At 52.8% G+C, this 16,357-nt stretch overlaps 2 protein-coding genes across 10 annotated transcripts in view; one reads left to right on the top strand and one right to left on the bottom strand.

Annotated features, from left to right (window-relative positions):
• MYOZ3 (myozenin 3) overlaps positions 1-16,357 on the bottom strand; it is a 373,398-nt gene that overhangs the window by 195,525 nt on the left and 161,516 nt on the right. The gene's annotated exons all lie outside the window — the stretch shown is intronic.
• The window catches only part of TNIP1 (TNFAIP3 interacting protein 1), a 45,161-nt gene that overhangs the window by 24,863 nt on the left and 3,941 nt on the right, over positions 1-16,357 (top strand). For all 9 annotated transcript variants that reach the window (XM_045185027.3, XM_024576863.4, XM_024576871.4 and 6 more), the window contains 8 exons: positions 1,434-1,625; positions 4,383-4,477; positions 6,006-6,126; positions 9,271-9,360; positions 10,855-10,920; positions 11,073-11,204; positions 13,226-13,354; positions 15,317-15,448. In XM_045185027.3, coding sequence (XP_045040962.1) covers positions 1,434-1,625; positions 4,383-4,477; positions 6,006-6,126; positions 9,271-9,360; positions 10,855-10,920; positions 11,073-11,204; positions 13,226-13,354; positions 15,317-15,448 — 957 coding nt within the window. The remainder of the gene's footprint in view (positions 1-1,433; positions 1,626-4,382; positions 4,478-6,005; positions 6,127-9,270; positions 9,361-10,854; positions 10,921-11,072; positions 11,205-13,225; positions 13,355-15,316; positions 15,449-16,357) is intronic.

The following is a 16,357-nucleotide window of genomic DNA, read 5'->3' as shown; positions in this document are numbered from 1 at the left end:
TTCTGTCCTCTTGTCCTATTCTGTCCCTGAGGGCTCTGAGAAGCTGACACAGGCAGCAAGAACACCCTGCTCAGAAAGTTACTTGCTCTATGACCCTGGACCTGTAACTTCATCTCATCAATAAGTTCTTCCTTAGCCCCACCATGTGCCTAGTCTGTGCTGAGCAAAGAAAAGATGGCCACCCTGCCCTCCCAGGAACTTGTAGGCTAATTGGACAGATCAGAGAATGAAGCAATTCGTGGCCCTGAAATAGAGCAGCATTCGCCACCTGGAATCCTTTGGGAGGCAAGGGAGTGGGGGTGCGTGCGGAATCAGAGAAGCAGTGTTATCTCCCATTAGAACAAGGTGCTAACAGAATTACACAGGCATTTGCTGAACTTCAGGAAGCTTCAGTTCCAGTCCTGGCTCTGCCACTGACCCACTGGGAAACTCTGGGCAAGTTCCTTACCCCCATACCTTGGTTTCCCAGCCTGAACCCTGAGGCTCCCCATAGCTCCCCTGAAACTTCCATACATGTTCGGTGGGGGTTGCTAGAGGAGCTGAAACGTGGGCAGGGCCAGGAAGGATGAGCACAGGGGATACCAGGAGCAAAGCCCAAGGTGTGAGGGGCCTCAACCAGAGGAAGGTGGGGTCTCGGATGGTGGCAGAGGAGCTGTGCTTGCGGCAGTTAGCTGTAAGGTGCCATGTGGACCTTCGGGCATGGTGTTGGCATAACTGAGGCACTGGTCTCTGGAAGGATTGTTCTAGGCACAGGAGTGATGGAGAGAGATTGATTGATTATTGAAATTAGACTATCTTGCCCACGGCATGCTTCTTGCTTATATACTCTACTGGATTGGGATTCTTTGAAATATCTAGAGCTGTGATTCTTAACCTGTCTTGAATCTTGGGTCCTCTGAGAAGCTGATGAATGCTTGAGCTGTTCCCCAGAAGACACATGTATGAACATAAAAGTCAGGCAGTTTTGGTCTCTGTGTGGCTCCCTGGTCAGGACTCCCTGAGCCCAAGAGGCCTAGAGTAAGACTCCTCTCCTGGGCTTGCTGCTCTTACTTATCGGCTCGCCCTCCTAAGAACCCTGAGAGACAGAAGCGGGGGAGGGGTGTGTGTCCGTTTGGTAGAGGAGGATTCTGAGGCCCAGCGATGAGTGATCTGCCCTCAGGCACTTGGGGAGGCCCACGGTATGGGAGGAGGGATATGGGAGGAGGGAGGACGGCTCCACTGCTGGTGAGCCAGCTGGTGGCCTGGGAGCCCCAGGTCCTGCCCTGTGAGTCAGCCCCAGACAGGGAACCTGTGTTACTGGAGAATTTCCCTGGGCCAAGCTGGGATCAGAGGGGGAAACTGAGTCATGAGGAATGGGGAAGCAGAGGGAGAATGGCCAGCGACACCTACTCAGCCTCTGCTAAAGAACGGTCCTTGTCCCCTCCCCTCATCAGGAGTTGGGCCCCCTGCCCCACGAGGACAGCAACCTGATGCTGCACCTGCAGCGCCTGGAGACCACCCTGAGCGTGTGTGCAGAGGAGCCCGACCACAGCCAGCTCTTCACCCACCTGGGCCGCATGGCCCTTGAGTTCAACCGGCTGGCTTCCAAGGTGCACAAGAATGAGCAGCGCACCTCCATCCTGCAGGTGAGGCTGGCTCGGGGAGGGTCCCTGGGATGGACCAGTGTGCGCTTCCTTCTCCACCTCTTCTCGCTCTTCTTGGGAAGCCTGGGTACCCTGGGGACTTACGAGAGTGAAGTTGACATTGGGTGCTGATTTTGGGCTTCTTGTTTGGGGTGGTGAGCAGGGTGAGGAAGTTGTGGGAAGGAACGAGGAAGAGGAAGGAAATTGGGAAATATGGGGTAGGCAGTGCAGATTTCATGGTTGGGATACCCTTGGGCCGTGGATATGGGCAGGTGACAACGGCCCTGCCTGGTTTTTCCGCAGATCAGTGCAGAGAGGGAGGGAGCAAAGGCATTATTCCCATTTCACAGGTGGGGACGCAGCCTTTGAGAGGTGATTTTTTTTTTTGGCCTAAGGTTGTCCAGCTGGTAGATGGTGCTCTTAGGATTTCAACGTCAATCTGTCATATTCCAAAGCCCGTGCTCTTAGCTCCTGTCCCAGCTTGCCTCCCCAGCAGAGGAAGCTTCCTCTCATGACCCTCCCTGTGCCATGGGAATGAAGTCAGATTTACTTCCCAGGCCAGCCCCAGCCTTGAAGTCATGGGGTCCTTGGTTCGAGGAGTACATGTTGCTGAATGACCTTGGACAAGTCATTTATCCTCTCTGTCCTTCACTGTCCCTATCAGTAGCACAGAGCTGGGAATGCCTGCCTCATGGCATTGCTGTGAGTGTTAAGTGAAGCCCTTGGTACAGGCTAGAACCAGCAAGCGTTTGAAAGTAGCCACTGTTAAGATTTGATCATGACTAGACGTTAGTCCTGGGCAGGGGATCGTAGCCTTGAGGGCTTGGGGGTGGAGAAGTACAGGTGGTGAAACGAAGGCTCCCAGAGGACCTGCTCAGGACCCAAGCACCTGTCCCTTTAGTTGACAGAGCCGTTCCTCCCTCGTAGACCCTCCTATACCAGTCACCAGTCTGAGGCCTCATTCATGTCTGCAAACATTCAAGCTCCCAGAAATGGGGGAGAAGTCTACCTTGCGTGACCTTGAGAAGGGTCTAGGCTGATTGACAAGAGCAGGAGGAACATCCAGGCGGGAGACACAGTGTGAGGAGAGGTGTGGGAGCAGAGGACTCCAGGGAGAACGCAAGAGCCCTCTTCCACCTGAGTGAGGGGCGCATTGGGAGGCGAGGCTGGAGAGCCAGGCTGGGGGAGAGATTCCCAGATGTCAGCTAGGCTTGGAGGTGTCAGAGCCGAGCTCTGGGGAGGTGAACCTGGTGCATCACATGGGTGAGATAATTTTCACTGTCAACTTTTAGGGTTTGAAATGGGTATCCATACTGGGCCTCGTGAAAGGGGGTCCTGTCAACCTCTGCCATGTTTTATATCAGGCCTCTGTTGGTTTCCTTCTTAGCTCTTACCATAGTTTATAGTAATTTTATTTTATTAGGTGGTTTGTTTACTTTGTGGGTTTTTTCCTTGCACTTCCTGCTAGACTGTAAGCCTCACAAGAGAAGCAGGTACCTTGTCTGTCATATTCATCACTGTATCCCAGTGCCTAGCACTTAATAGGTGCTTAATGCACATTTGGTGAACGAATGAATGAATGAATGAACTAGCAAACTCACAGGTGAGCTCTCTTAGCCCCTTTGATGGAACGTGATGACGTTTGTGACCGCCTTTCTCCATCAGCTGCTTTGTGCCCAGGGCATTTTCCCAGAAACTTGGAAGAAACAGCCCTCTAGCCTCGAAGGGTGGACAACACATGAGGCCACGTACTGAACTTCCCTTAGTGGCCCGGAGCAGAACATTCTGTTCCCTGGAGGCCCCGCCCAGGGCTGTGGCATCCTGGGTATTTGCCCCACCTATGGGTAGAGGCACATTCCTCCAGTTCCTCTTCATTCATTTGTTGATTCATTTCTTGGTTTACTCGACAAACATTGTCCAGTCTGGGTATGGCGCAAGCCCTCTGCTAGGCATCGGAAGCAGTTACAGTAGTTTTCGTCTTGGACCCCTCATGTCTGACCACCCCCCCGGTTTCAGGCTTCAGTGCCTTCCCAAGTCTCTCCTGCAAACCAAACAACTCTGAAATCGCTCAGGAGAACATAAAGGTTTTCCCTTATTCCACATGGCAGGGACTTGTTTCTGCTCCACAATTAGTTTAGTGGCCCATTTATCTTGTGGCCTTTGGAATATAAGGCAGCCACAGGCACTAGGGAGAAGAGACCAGGAGGGACACATGACTTACACTCATCATTCCTTGGCCAGAACTAGTCACATGATTGCATCGAGCCGTGGGGAAATGGAAATGGAAGGGAACAGGTGGACCGTCTGGTAAATTTCAGAGTCTCTGCTCCCTGCCCAGCTAACGGCCATGACCTCCCTTCTCTGCTCTTACGTGATGTTTGGGGGAGTGACGGGGGTGGGGAAAGAGACTAGGTGAGGGCCTGCCAGATGGAGTTTAATCCCCTTGGTGGTTCTTAACAGCTGTGCAACCTCATGCAAATTAATTCACCTGCATTAGCCCCCTTTGAAAGTAGAGATGAATTATGTAGCTTTGGGGATGCTGTGAGGCTCTGGTGACGCAGTGAGTGGAAGAGCACCCAGCCATGTAGCCAGCACAGTTAGGTGATCACTAAGTGTGTGTTGAAAGATTGAGAACTTAGCAATGACCCAGCGCAGCACCATTACTGTGGTGGTAGCCCTTGTACTGTCCTCCAGCATCAGCCTGCACTAGGGGTGCACCCCTTCCCTTCCCTCACCCTCGTCTACCTCTCTGCCCTGCAGACCCTGTGTGAGCAGCTCCGGAAGGAGAATGAGGCTCTGAAGGCCAAACTGGACAAGGGCCTGGAACAGCGGGATCAGGCTGCCGAGAGGCTGCGGTAGGTCCAGGCTCCCAGAGCAAGGGTGAGGAGTGGGGTGGCCAGGAGGAGGGGATGGTGCATGGCACTGGTTTCCAGGCTGAGGGCTCTGGGGCCTGTGCCCAGAGCCCTGCTTTGGACGTCTCTTGGCTCTTCTCCTTGGGTATCTTGGGGAGTGTCTGTTTATAAAGTGCCTTGAGAACTTCAGAAGCAGGTCTGTGCAGATTGCACTTCTTCCTTGTGAACTTGCCCCTAAGCTTAGCCTGCGAACAGCTACTGCCTGGCTCTAGGGCTCGGGACTTGGCTCTCCCTGCTGGTCATCATTCTGTTCTGCAGTTTTCCTGAGAACAGTCAGGGCTAATGAGTCCCAGACCTGATTCTGCATCGGGGTCACTGAGGGTCAGGAAGGCATACAAGTGTACACTCCCACCCTCCCTGCTTGCCAAGATTCTGCGCCCATGGGTCTGAGGCAAGACCTAGGCATCTGCATTTTCCAAAGGGCCTCTGTGATTTTGCTGTGTGTTGGCCTAGGACCACATTTGAGAAGCACTGATCTTGACCATCAGAACTCGAAGGGCCCTTTGAGATCACGAGGGCTAGACCATGACTCTGTTGTGCGGAGGGAGACTGAGTCTCAGAGACAGGCACGTGAGGTCCAGGTGGAGTGAAGTGCAACTGCTGAGCCTCTGTCCGCTTTGAATCTGCATGTATTTATTTATTTCCAAGCAGTTGGAGTCTTACAGCTATAAGGACTCCATCCATGGACCCAAAAACCCGGGCTGGAGGAAAGACTCATGACTAGAGGTCAAGAGTCAGGACCCCGCTGTGTGACCTGGGGAAAGCCACTTTACCTCTCTGTTTTTCTGTTGTCACATGGAAACCCAGCTGGCAAACAGAACTAAAACACTTTCCACATTTCAGTCACACCTGAATCTGTATCGCTTACCTTATTATTTACTTAAGAGCTTACTTTAATTTGAACCATGTTTTTTGACTTAAAATTATTACAAGGAAAGCTTTCATTAAAGTAGAAGACTGCATTACCTCTCATAAATAAACTATAACTCCAGCAATAAATGCAATGAAATGGGAGGGCATTCATAATTCTGGCAAAGTGCCGTTGCCCACTGAAGGCTCTGAGCTGGAAGCTGGGGAGACTGGGGAGTACTGGAGAGGTGCTCAAGACCTATTAACCGAGACTTTGCCTTCCTGTACATGGGAAGTTCGAACATAATTGAAAAGGATGTATTTTCCTCACCAGAGTGTAGTCAGGGTTATTTAATGCAGGTTTGGTTGTGTCCTGAAGATGTCCTATCTACAGGCATCCCACAGTTGGAGAAACCATGCTGCTGATGGGCGACTTCTAGGGAGGCCCACAGATTGCCCCCAAGTGGCTTAAGGATGCCCTTTTTGGTTCCAGCTGTGGAAAGTTTCAGGGTCTTGCCTTACACCCCAGGACTCAGCTGCAGCTCAGATGAGTAGTAGGTCCGAGGCCCCTGGCCTCCCCAACCCAGGGCCAGCATGTGACCTCTGTTTGCCTTTGACCCAGGGAGGAGAACATGGAGCTCAAGAAGTTGTTGATGAGCAGCGGCAAAGAGGATGCCTGTGGGCAGCTGGGCTCGCCCAAGGTGGAAGGCACGGGCAAGAAGGGGGTAGCTGGACAGCCGCAGGTACGTGGTCGGAAGCTCCTTCCACAGTGTCCCGGGGGCCGGTGCCTCGCCCCCGTGGCTGCCTTCGGTGGCAGTGAGCTCACTGCCTCCTGCTGCAGCCAGCTCCACTACTCGGAGGTTCTAGCTGTCGGATGGCTCATCCACTGGATGCTTGGCCCGACATTCCACCCCCCTGGAGCTTCCACTGCTCAACCCTGACTCTGCCTTTAGCCACATGGAGCATCCATTCCCTGCGACACACTCAGGCTGCCCACCACAACCGCGGCTCCGTGCTCTCCCACAAGCCCTGTCTTCTCCAGGCTGAATAGCTCTAGTTCCTCCGGCCATTGCTTGTAGAAGGTGGGGGCAAGTTCTTTGCTCAGTGTGAGCACATTAACTAAACACATCCTAGTTTGTCAAGGTCACTCTTACAGGGTGGCTCCCAAATGTCAGTTTAACCTCTCAGATATTCCAGGCAGAATTAGGGTGTTTGTTAGCCCCCTACAAACCTCTCAGGGGATTCTGCTAAGTTCCTGTGATTGTGTCCTAGAGTTTCCGACATGGAGAGAGGAGGGCATGGCCTGGTTATGCCCCCAGGCCAGCCCACTTGCCCCCTGCTTTCACCCTGGCTCACATCCAGTCCCTGAGCAGGAGCTGACTCTGCCTTCCCTTGCCTGGCTGTGCCTTTCCCCTGGCTGCAGTACAGGTCTTGATGTCTTTAACAAACTCCACACCTATGTAATAGTTGTAGTCATCCTGACACCTTAATTACTTGTTACTGAAGAGTTTACCCAAGGCTGGTAAATGCATTGTCCTGTTTGGACCTCTTCTCCACCTGTAAGGTAGGAAGGCCAGGGCTATTACTCCATGACCCAGCCGTGCCAGGAGGCTGGAAAGGGTGACCTCGTGCCGTCCTGCGCCTCTTGCTGTCGGGTAGACCTGGGTCCAGCAGGGAACCGTGCTGAGAAGTGGCCTTCTGAATCCCGCCCAAGGAGTCCCTCTCTGCTTCAGCTTACCCCTCATGTCGGAGCCTGCCTTGTCTGCCCTCTTGTGGAAGTGACTTTGGGACTCCCCTGCTCTCCCCTGGGTTCTTGGGGTTCTGTGGGCAGGCCCCTTCATTTTTCCAAAGCCCTTTAAAATCAATTCATCGTTGACTCCCGGAAAGGCTAGATGTTCTTACTGTCCTGCCCAGAGGAAGGTCCCGTGGAAGGCACGCCCAGCGCTGGCGCCTGTGCCTGAGTCGCATGTGGGTGGAATGCTGCTGCCGCCCTGAACAAGTTACATACGCTCTCTGGCCTCGGTCTCCTCCTCTGCATAATGGAGATACTAACCTGCATCAGAGGGTTCCGGAATGTGATACCTGGAGAGTAGGTTTAGTGGTTGGCCCATGGTCAACCGTCAACATTAGGTGTTGCTTTTAATGACAGATTTGGTGCCAGCAGCCAGGTAGTCTGTCTCCTCTTTTCTTCGTGGAGGTTAAGTGTGTACCCTTCGGGAGCCTGGCGCTGCCTTTTCCTCCTTCCCCAGTAATGTTACGCACGGCGCCCCCTCCAGGGGGCCCCCTCAGCCTACTCACTCGCTTTACCCCTGTTCCGTGGTGTGCTTACAGACCTTAGCCTGCAGGGGGCACATGAGCCTCCCAAGTTCTGCCCTCAGGGCTCACTCCACACCTTCAAGTCCTACACAGCCACCGTCCAGTGATCAGAATAAGAGAGAACGAACTGGGCACAGCGCTGGTAACTGAACTGCCGACTTTGCAGGTCTCACTGGTTTTCCATTTGTGTTCTTCTGTCCCCCGGATCCATTCCAGGTCCCACATTGGACTTGGCTGTTGTGACCCTTCAGTCACCCCCACTCTGTGTCAGGTGCCAGCGGCCCCTTGTGTCTCATGAGCTTGGCACTTTGGGGTTCACCGGCCAGGTGTTTGCAGAATGTCCCTCAACTTGGGTCCGCTGGACGCGTTCTCATGATCGGGCTGAGGTGATGGACTTGGGCAGGAGCCCACAGGGGTGACATTGAGCCCTCCCTGGTGCTCCGGGTCAAGGCTGCGTGAGGCCTGCGTGTCTTGCTACTGCTGGCCTGGGTTGCAGGGCTGAGGGGTGGCTGGTGACGTGTTTTCTCTGTCTAATTAAATACTGTTTTTGAGGAGAGACGAGGAGGCTGTGCAGACGTCCTGCTTCCCTTCACACGCTCGCTCACCGATTTCGGTCTGTCGGTGAGCCTCACTGCAGTGACTCTGGTGACTGTAGTAGTATGATGGCAGTTCCGTGTGGCCCTCCTCCTCGTACAGCCACTCATGGAAGTCCTTCATCAAGGAGAAGTTGTCCCTTCTCCCCACTTATCATTCAGCTATTTCTTTCTACCAGTATGGACTCGGGATATTTACTTTATTCTTTGGGTTATAATCCAGTACTATCACGATTTATTTTCTTGTTCTCCTTGTTCCAGCTTCACTACAGGAAGCCCTTTCGTGTTGTCTCCTGTGCCCATTTGACATGCCGTTACTAGTTTTTATTAAGCACTTTCTTACTTTCTGGCACCATAAGATGCTCCAAATCCATTCCCTGCCCCTGCGCCGGAATTAACCACTTGTCCGAGGAGCCCTATTCCTTTTTGTTGGGGGGTGGTATTGAGAAGCCAAGATCTGGGCCTCGCTAGGTGTGCCCGTTGCTGCTGGAGTGTCACTGCTGTAGGCCCTCTCGGAGGACAGAGCTAGGAAACGTGCACACGTACTAATCATCCACACACACATCTTTATTTTTGTCTCTTTCTAAAAGCATTTTTAAATAATCATTTTACAAGACATTTAAAAATAGATCACTCTTGCCTTCCAGGCCAGAGGGTTGTTGGCAGATGTGGGGTGGGGGAGTCGAGGCAGTGGGCAGTACTTAGAGCTACAGCCCAAGCTGGGAAAGAAGACGCTGCGGGGAGGCAGGGCAGGTGGGCAGGGAGGAGGACCCAGGAGCCACTGGGGGTCAGGGAGGGCAAATAATCTCAGGGAACTTTTCCAAGGGGGCTTAGTCATGGTGGGGTTGTATAGCAATGTCCTGGTGGGTGGGAAGGTAAAGAGGTGGCAGACTAAGTGAGGGGCCCTAGAGGAGCTCTGAGTGATGAGAGAATAGTTATTTGAGGCCTTGCTAAAGGCCCTTCTGTGTTTCTCCCCAGGTTAGTGTGGCAGCAGGGAAGATCCCAGAGGTGGGAGCCTTGGGTGCAGCTGAGAAGAAGGTGAAGATGCTGGAGCAGCAGCGCACAGAGGTAGGTGGCCTCTTGGGACCCACAGGATAAAGCCCTCCCTTGGCTCTGCCATGATGACCACTGACCCATCTGGTCATGGGAGAGACTAGCTGTCTTGTCCTGGATTCTTGTCCCTTGGATCAGCCCCCTTGCCCACAAAGGTCATACTGAGGAGGTGGCATTTGCGGCACAGCCTAAAATTGTTGACAGGGAGGGAGGGTTTAGGAAAGCTAAACCCTGATGGTAGAGAGAGGTTGTGATAAGGTAGGTGAGTGGGGAGCCTGGAGTTCATCTGTCACCACGCAGCTGGTTTAGGAGGGGACTGTCATAGCAGGAGAGATCCCATGCCTTCTTGTGGCCCTGCTTCTAACCAGCTGAGAGTCTCCGAAGTTGAGGTATTCCCTTGCATCTCATGCATGTTCCTCCATCTCCCTCCCCTAGGCCACACTTCCAGGTGGCGCCCCTCCTGTCCGCAGAGTTGAGGTTCCTCGCCAGGTCCCTGGGCCTTTCTGCCTCCCTGCCCTGCCAGCGCATGTGGAAGTTAGGCTCCTTTAGTCCTTCGCTTAGTGCACATTGATTTTAGTTTTGTGTTTGTGTTGCCATGAGGTATTTTTTTTCCGGTTGCAAAAGTAATACAATGTTCATTATAAAAAGATTTGAGAATCTCACCTCCTAAAGATGACCACAGTTACTAACATATTCCTTGTTTTCTTCTATGTACTCACTGATGATTAATCTGTTTTTTAAAATGGAAAAAGGTGATACATATTGCATTGCAAATTTTTTTCCTTTTTTTCTTGAAAATAAACTGTATCTTTGAGGATATATAAAAATACATACATATATAAATATACCTTCAACACTCGGTACTTTTTATTTTGTGTTTCTGAAATTGGAATACCCTTTTCCATTACCTATTTGTTTATGAACCAGGGCCGTTTTTTGTCCCTGAGGAATTACTACATGGAGAGTGTGGCGAGTAAGGAGTGTCCCCATCTTAGAACTGAGGCAGTGTGTGGGGTTTTCTGAACAGCTCCCAGTGCTCCGTTTCTGGTCATCCTACAGCCTCCCTGCTTAGGTTGGCCTCTAGATTTTTTTGTGATACGCATATTGTTGAGATGATCGGCGCTGTATGTACATTTTTATGTGCAAGTGCTTCCCTGGGTTACTTTTCTTATGGTGGAATTACTGGAGTAGAGAGTGGAAATCTGAAGTCTTTACACATAGTCCCAGACTGCCCTCTAAGTGGGTGTGTGTTACATGACTGCACACAGAACTGAATCACTGTTTTTGTGCCTTGGTGTTCGTCTCGCTGTCCTGGCAAGGACAAAAGATGGCAGTTGATAACGGGGGATCTCCTTGGGCAGCGCTGAGTTGCTGAGAAGGGAGGGACTGAGGCAGTGTGTGGCCAGCGTTCGCACACACCGCGCATTCCTTGGGATGCTGGTATGAGTGGAGTTGGCTCTCTGTGGTCCTGCTCTGCTTACCCCTTCTAACCTCCATCTCTCCCCACAGCTGCTTGAAGTGAACAAGCAGTGGGATCAGCATTTCCGGTCTATGAAGCAGCAGTATGAGCAGAAGGTAGTGTGGGAGTTGTGGGAAGTCAAGGCCACACCCAGGTTCTAGGCTGCTGTCAGCGCATCCCCCCTGTCCTGCTTGCTGCTTCCTTCTCAGCAGCTTTGAACCTCGGACAGTCACCCTCACGCACCCCACCCCTCTGCCTCTGAACCCAGATCACTGAGCTGCGCCAGAAGCTGGCGGACCTGCAGAAGCAGGTGACTGACCTGGAAGCTGAGCGGGAGCAGAAGCAGCGTGACTTTGACCGCAAGCTCCTCCTGGCCAAGTCCAAGATTGAAGTGGAGGAGGCAAGTGTGACTGCTGGCTTCCCCCCCACCCCGGTTCAGCTCCAGGAGGCCCACTCCTCCCTCCTCATTAACCAGGAGTCAGTGGGGTAAACAAGAAGGGGCAGGAGTCCCGAGACAGGGTTCCAGCTCTGGCTCTGGTGCTACAGGGCTGTGTGGCCATAGGCAAAAGTGCTTTCCTTCCCCGTGCCCCAGTTTCCTCTCTAAAAATGGAGAAGATTGGATTAGCTGTTGCTTTTGTATCTGATTTTCCTTCAGAAGAACTTTTTGTTCAATTAAAGTCTTACAGGCTTGGGAAGCACAGAATATAAAAGAGAGGGCAGGCTGTGGTGCACGGGGTGGGAGTGGGGTGCTGTTGATTGTTTCCAGCTGCATGGGCTCTTTGCGGGGGCGGGGCTAGCCCGTGAGACGAGGCCTCTGGATTGGTTCATCCAGTCACTGCTGAGCGGAGCACACACTTGGCTAGGTGCTGGGCACAGGGACTCAGCCAGAACAGTCCAGTCCCACCTTTGAGGGGGAGGAGACTAAACAATGGATTACAGAAGCAAACAAGCGGAAGCGTATTAAGTGTGAAGTACTACACAGAAGTTGTTACAGGGGTCAGGGAGAGGGCAGGAAGAGGAACCAGATTCATTCCGGGGGGCCAGGAATGCATCGCCTGGAGCGGTGGCACGTGACCGAAACCAGCCGGGGCCCTGCAGGGTCCTGTTATAGCTTAAAGAGGAAAGGCCCTTTGACCCCCAGACTGGGGAGATCTTATGTCACCATGTCTTCCCTTTCGTGGGAACTGGGCCCAGGCTTATTGTTTAGCTTAAAAGTGGACATTTTCAACAAAGATTGCATTTCAGAGTTCCCTCTCATGGGCATGTGACACCCAGGGGCCTTATCTGAGCTGTCAGCATGCCTCAGTGGCCACCCCTCTCCTCAAAGACAAGTATTAGGGAGGACACTGCCTGTCTTATCTCTTGAGTGCTGTCACATCTTGTGACTGTCAGCCAGACCCCTGGCTCTTTGGTCTGGTCCTCTGGCTCCCATCAGTAGGTAGATCTGACAGCACCCTGCTCTCAGTTGAGGGAAAGTGCGGCTGGCCCCGTAGAGAAGGCAGAAGCCAAGCTAACCCTGGAGCCTCCCTAGTGGGAGTCTAGACAGCTCTCACAAGTTCTGACCAAGGCTGCGCTCCCCTATTTTAAACACTGTCTCTGACTTGCAAGGCGAGAGAGCACCTGAATCAAGAGCCTGGGTCTCTAGCCCCAGCTCACTGTGTAGCCTGGGATAAGTCACCTCCCCTCTCCCTGTAGTCATTTCCCATCACATAAGGGGCTAGGACTTGATGCTCTCAACAGACCAATCCCACTGAGGCCCTCTGCGGGGAAGAGAAACCCTGATCGTTCCATAGTGAGTGTGGGGGCAGTGCTTCCACCTTGAAGCCTTCCCTGATTTCATCTTGACTATAGTGTTTTCTCCTCTGACTTCACAGTACTGTTTCTCTGTGGAAAAGACTTTCTGCCGTATGCCACGGTTAAGTCTTTGTGTTCTCTAGGTTGACACTAAGAGCAGGAAGGTCCTTTAGAGAGTCTCAGTGGTTCTCATGTTCTGTGTGTCACAGAAGATGACTGTGTGAATCTGGCAGAAACTATGGTGTTTCTCCCTAGAAAATTGCACAGAGGAAATTTGGCATTCAGTTTTGGGGCTCTCAGACCTCCTGAAGCCCATGTGTGACTTGTGTTCAGAAGCCCTTACCTCTGGCAGACAGGTAAGATTAGACCAGGGAGGGCTGTGACAGCGCCCCAGGTGTCAGAGGGCTGGTGGAGGAGCCAGTGTCAGAACCAGGGCCTCACCTACCAAAAAGGGCCTCGCTGCTCTGACGCCAGGTGCCTTGCACAGTGCCTTGTGTGTGAGCATTGTGAGGGCTGCTCAGTGAGAGCAAGAGAGGGGGCGTGCCTGGGTGAGCATGGGGCAGGCAGTGCAGGGAGTCCCGGGCTCCTGGAGAGGCTTCCTGCTCACCAGCCCTCTGCTCCCTGCAGACTGACAAGGAGCGGCTGTCGACAGAGGCCAAGGAGCTGCGCCAGAAGGTCCGGCACCTGCAGGATCAGCTGAGCCCTCTGACCCGGCAGCGGGATTACCAGGAAAAGGAGATCCAGCGGCTCAACAAGGTGGGCGCCTGGCCCTGGTCCCTTGGGCAGGCGGAGCTTCCTTGAGCTCACCTGACACACCCCCGTCACCAGTGCCCCTGACCCTCCACGCAGTAGGGGCAAGTCTGGGTCAGGATGCTGGTGCTGAGGGCCCCGGTGCTGCCCCGAGATTCCCCCACTTCTGCCCTTCCCTCCCCTCGTGCTGAGTGGCCGGCCTGGGACGAGCCTGTGCCCGCTCCCCTGTCTGTCCTTGGATGTGCTGTTTCCTCACACAGTGCCGCCCCGCTCAGGTCAGAGAGACCTGCCCCGAATCTCATTCGGGTCACCGTGTTCTCTGCCCCTAGAGTACTGGCAGCATCTCTCACACCCCTTCTCGCGTTTTCTTGTGATTACTTACTTAACATTCTGTCTTCTCGTGCAGTGGTGGGAGGGGCACGTCTTCCCTAGGGCATATACTGCCAGCGCCTGGCACAGGGCCTGGCACCAAGCACATGTGCAGGAAATACTCGCTGGCAGGGGTGGGTGAGCACAGGGCCGAGGGTTGCCGCCTTGTGAAGTACGGTCCGGGCAGACGGGTGCCCATGGTGGGCTGGGTAAAGCAGGAACCCTATCCTCTGGACCAAGGGCCAGGCCTGTACCCTCTCTGGGCGTCTACGTTGCCCTCTGAACCCTGGCTGGCCTTATTCCAGCCCTGCCCTCCCTGCAGTGCAGGGGTCAGAGGAACGCACTGACGGGAGGGACCTTTGAAAGGAGTGTCCTCTGGAGGCCCGGAGGGCTTGTGCCGTCCATCTGTGGGCCAGCTTTTCCTTCCCGTTTGGTGTTGGCGTTTGAAAAGCATTGATTATGCTGAGTCTGAGGTCCCTGGGACTTGCTCTCAGAGAAAAGAATGATTTGTCCCGAAGTGGGGGACTTGGGGCCTAAATCCAGGCAGAATATGTGACCACGGTGCTGGTCGCAGAGATGGCGCAGGCAGGACCACTGCCCTCCGGGTTTCTTTGGCGTGGCTGGGACAGAGACACGGGTGTGGGTTATCGGTGCGAGGCTCTCTCTGCCCCTGGACCTCCGTCTTCTCATCTAGAAAATGGGGCAGATGGAGTAGGAGATAGAAGGGAGCCATAGCCTCCCCTTGCAGCATCCTGAATTGACTTCTTGGCTCAGCTGCTTTCCCGTATTTCTGGGGGAGTCAAGGGGACCAAGCAGGGACCCAGGTCCAAGCTGAGCAAGGTGTTCTTTATCTGTGCTGTCTGGGGAGGTGCCGTGGGCTGTGCTGACACATGACGGGCAGAGGCTATGCTGTCCAGGGGCTGAAATTCAGTGGTGATGAGCGTGGCCAGTCTTGATAAGTGTTCCAGAGTCCTCGAGTATAATAACACATTAGCAGGGTTGGAGGAGAAAACCAGTGACTAGAAACCTTTTAAGGTGGGAGCAAGTTGAAATTAAAATCCAATCTAATCTAACTGCAGAAGAGTTGAGGATGGAAGGGTTGGCTTGGTGGGAATGGGTTGTAGATGCTAAAGATCTCAGGGCAGGGCAGTAGTCCAGGAGACTGAAGATTCTCCCGAAGGACTTAATATTCCTTCTAGGTCTGGGTGCTGGGATTGTGCCACGCCTGCTCAGCGAAAGGGAAATTCTCCCTTCTACGTGGAGACCCCCCAGTGTAGGCTGCTGGTTAACAGCACATGCTGGATTTGAATCCCCACTTTGCTGCTTACTAGCTATGACTTTGAACAAATCATTTCAGCTCTCTGAACCTCAGTTTGCACATCTGTAAAATGGGGGTGATAGTCTTAGAACTGTGGAGAGGGTTCAGTGAAGTGACACGTGTATAGTGTTAAAAAACAGGGGAGCATTTATAAGATAGTACTGGTGGTGGTGGCTTTTATCATCAGGAGACGGGTCCCTGAGGAAGACACTGCCAGTGGGGCCTAACTTTTAGGACCTCTGCTGATGGGCCCATCCCTTCTCTTCTCTTCCTGATCTCAGGCTCTAGAGGAAGCACTGAGCATCCAGGCCTCCCCGTCATCTCCACCAGCAGCCTTTGGGAGCCCAGAGGGAGCTGGGGGTCTCCTTAGAAAACAGGAGCTGGTCACGCAGAACGAATTGCTGAAACAGCAGGTGAGCCTGAGGGGAGGAGGCCAGGTGGGAGGTGGAACATTCCTGAGCACCCAGGAGTGGCTTGGAATCACATGGGACATGTACTTAGTAGCCCACTTTCTAGTCCTTGCCAGGACCCCGGTCTGGTTATAGGCTTACCCTTTCCGGCAATGTGTCCCCCATCAGGTCATTCCTGTGCCACCTCTAGGGTTTAGCCATCTCTATACCCAAGCTGTGCCATTATTTACCTAGTATTTTAAGAATAAATTTTAGCCCTGGCTAGTGTGGCACAGTGGATTGAGTACAGGCCTGAGAACCAAAGGGTCACTGGTTCAATTCCCAGTCAGGGCACATGCCTGGGTTGCAGGCCAGGTCCCCAGTTGGGACCACGTGAGAGGCAACCACACATTAATGTTTCTCTCTCTCTCTTCCTCCCTCCCTTCCCCTCTCTCTAAAAATAAATAAAATTAAAAAAATTTTTTAAATAAATTACTTTCAATAAAAGTAAAAGGGAGTTTTATATCACTACTATAAATATAAAAACCTGTTTATTATTTGCAAAAATAGAAAGTCGCTGTAAGCAAGAAATACAGTAAAAGCCGAAGTATTATTAAACTCTAGCTGGCTACTCTTGTCTGATGTAGACCCTGAACTTGAGTCCTCTTTTCCGTCATCTAAGGGAAATTAACACATATTAGCAAGGCATTAAAGACCTGCTAGCATAAAATAGAGACTTTCTCCTCGAGGGACACAGGAGGTTTCAAAGGTGATTGAAAAGGCCATAGTTGTCCCGTGTGTCTCTATGTGGTGCCATGCTGTGGGTGCTTCTAAGTCACCTGGAACCAGTAAGGATTTGAATCCGCAGGTGCAGAGGCGGAGCCTCGTGCCAGACACCCCCGGGAGTCTTGGGAGAGTTTTGTAGGCCTTCTG

Source organism: Desmodus rotundus, chromosome 6 (genome assembly GCF_022682495.2).
Source record: "Desmodus rotundus isolate HL8 chromosome 6, HLdesRot8A.1, whole genome shotgun sequence".
NCBI lineage: Eukaryota > Metazoa > Chordata > Mammalia > Chiroptera > Phyllostomidae > Desmodus > Desmodus rotundus.
The sequence above is the reverse complement of the archived record's forward strand: the minus strand, read 5'-3'. Positions and strand labels throughout refer to the sequence as shown.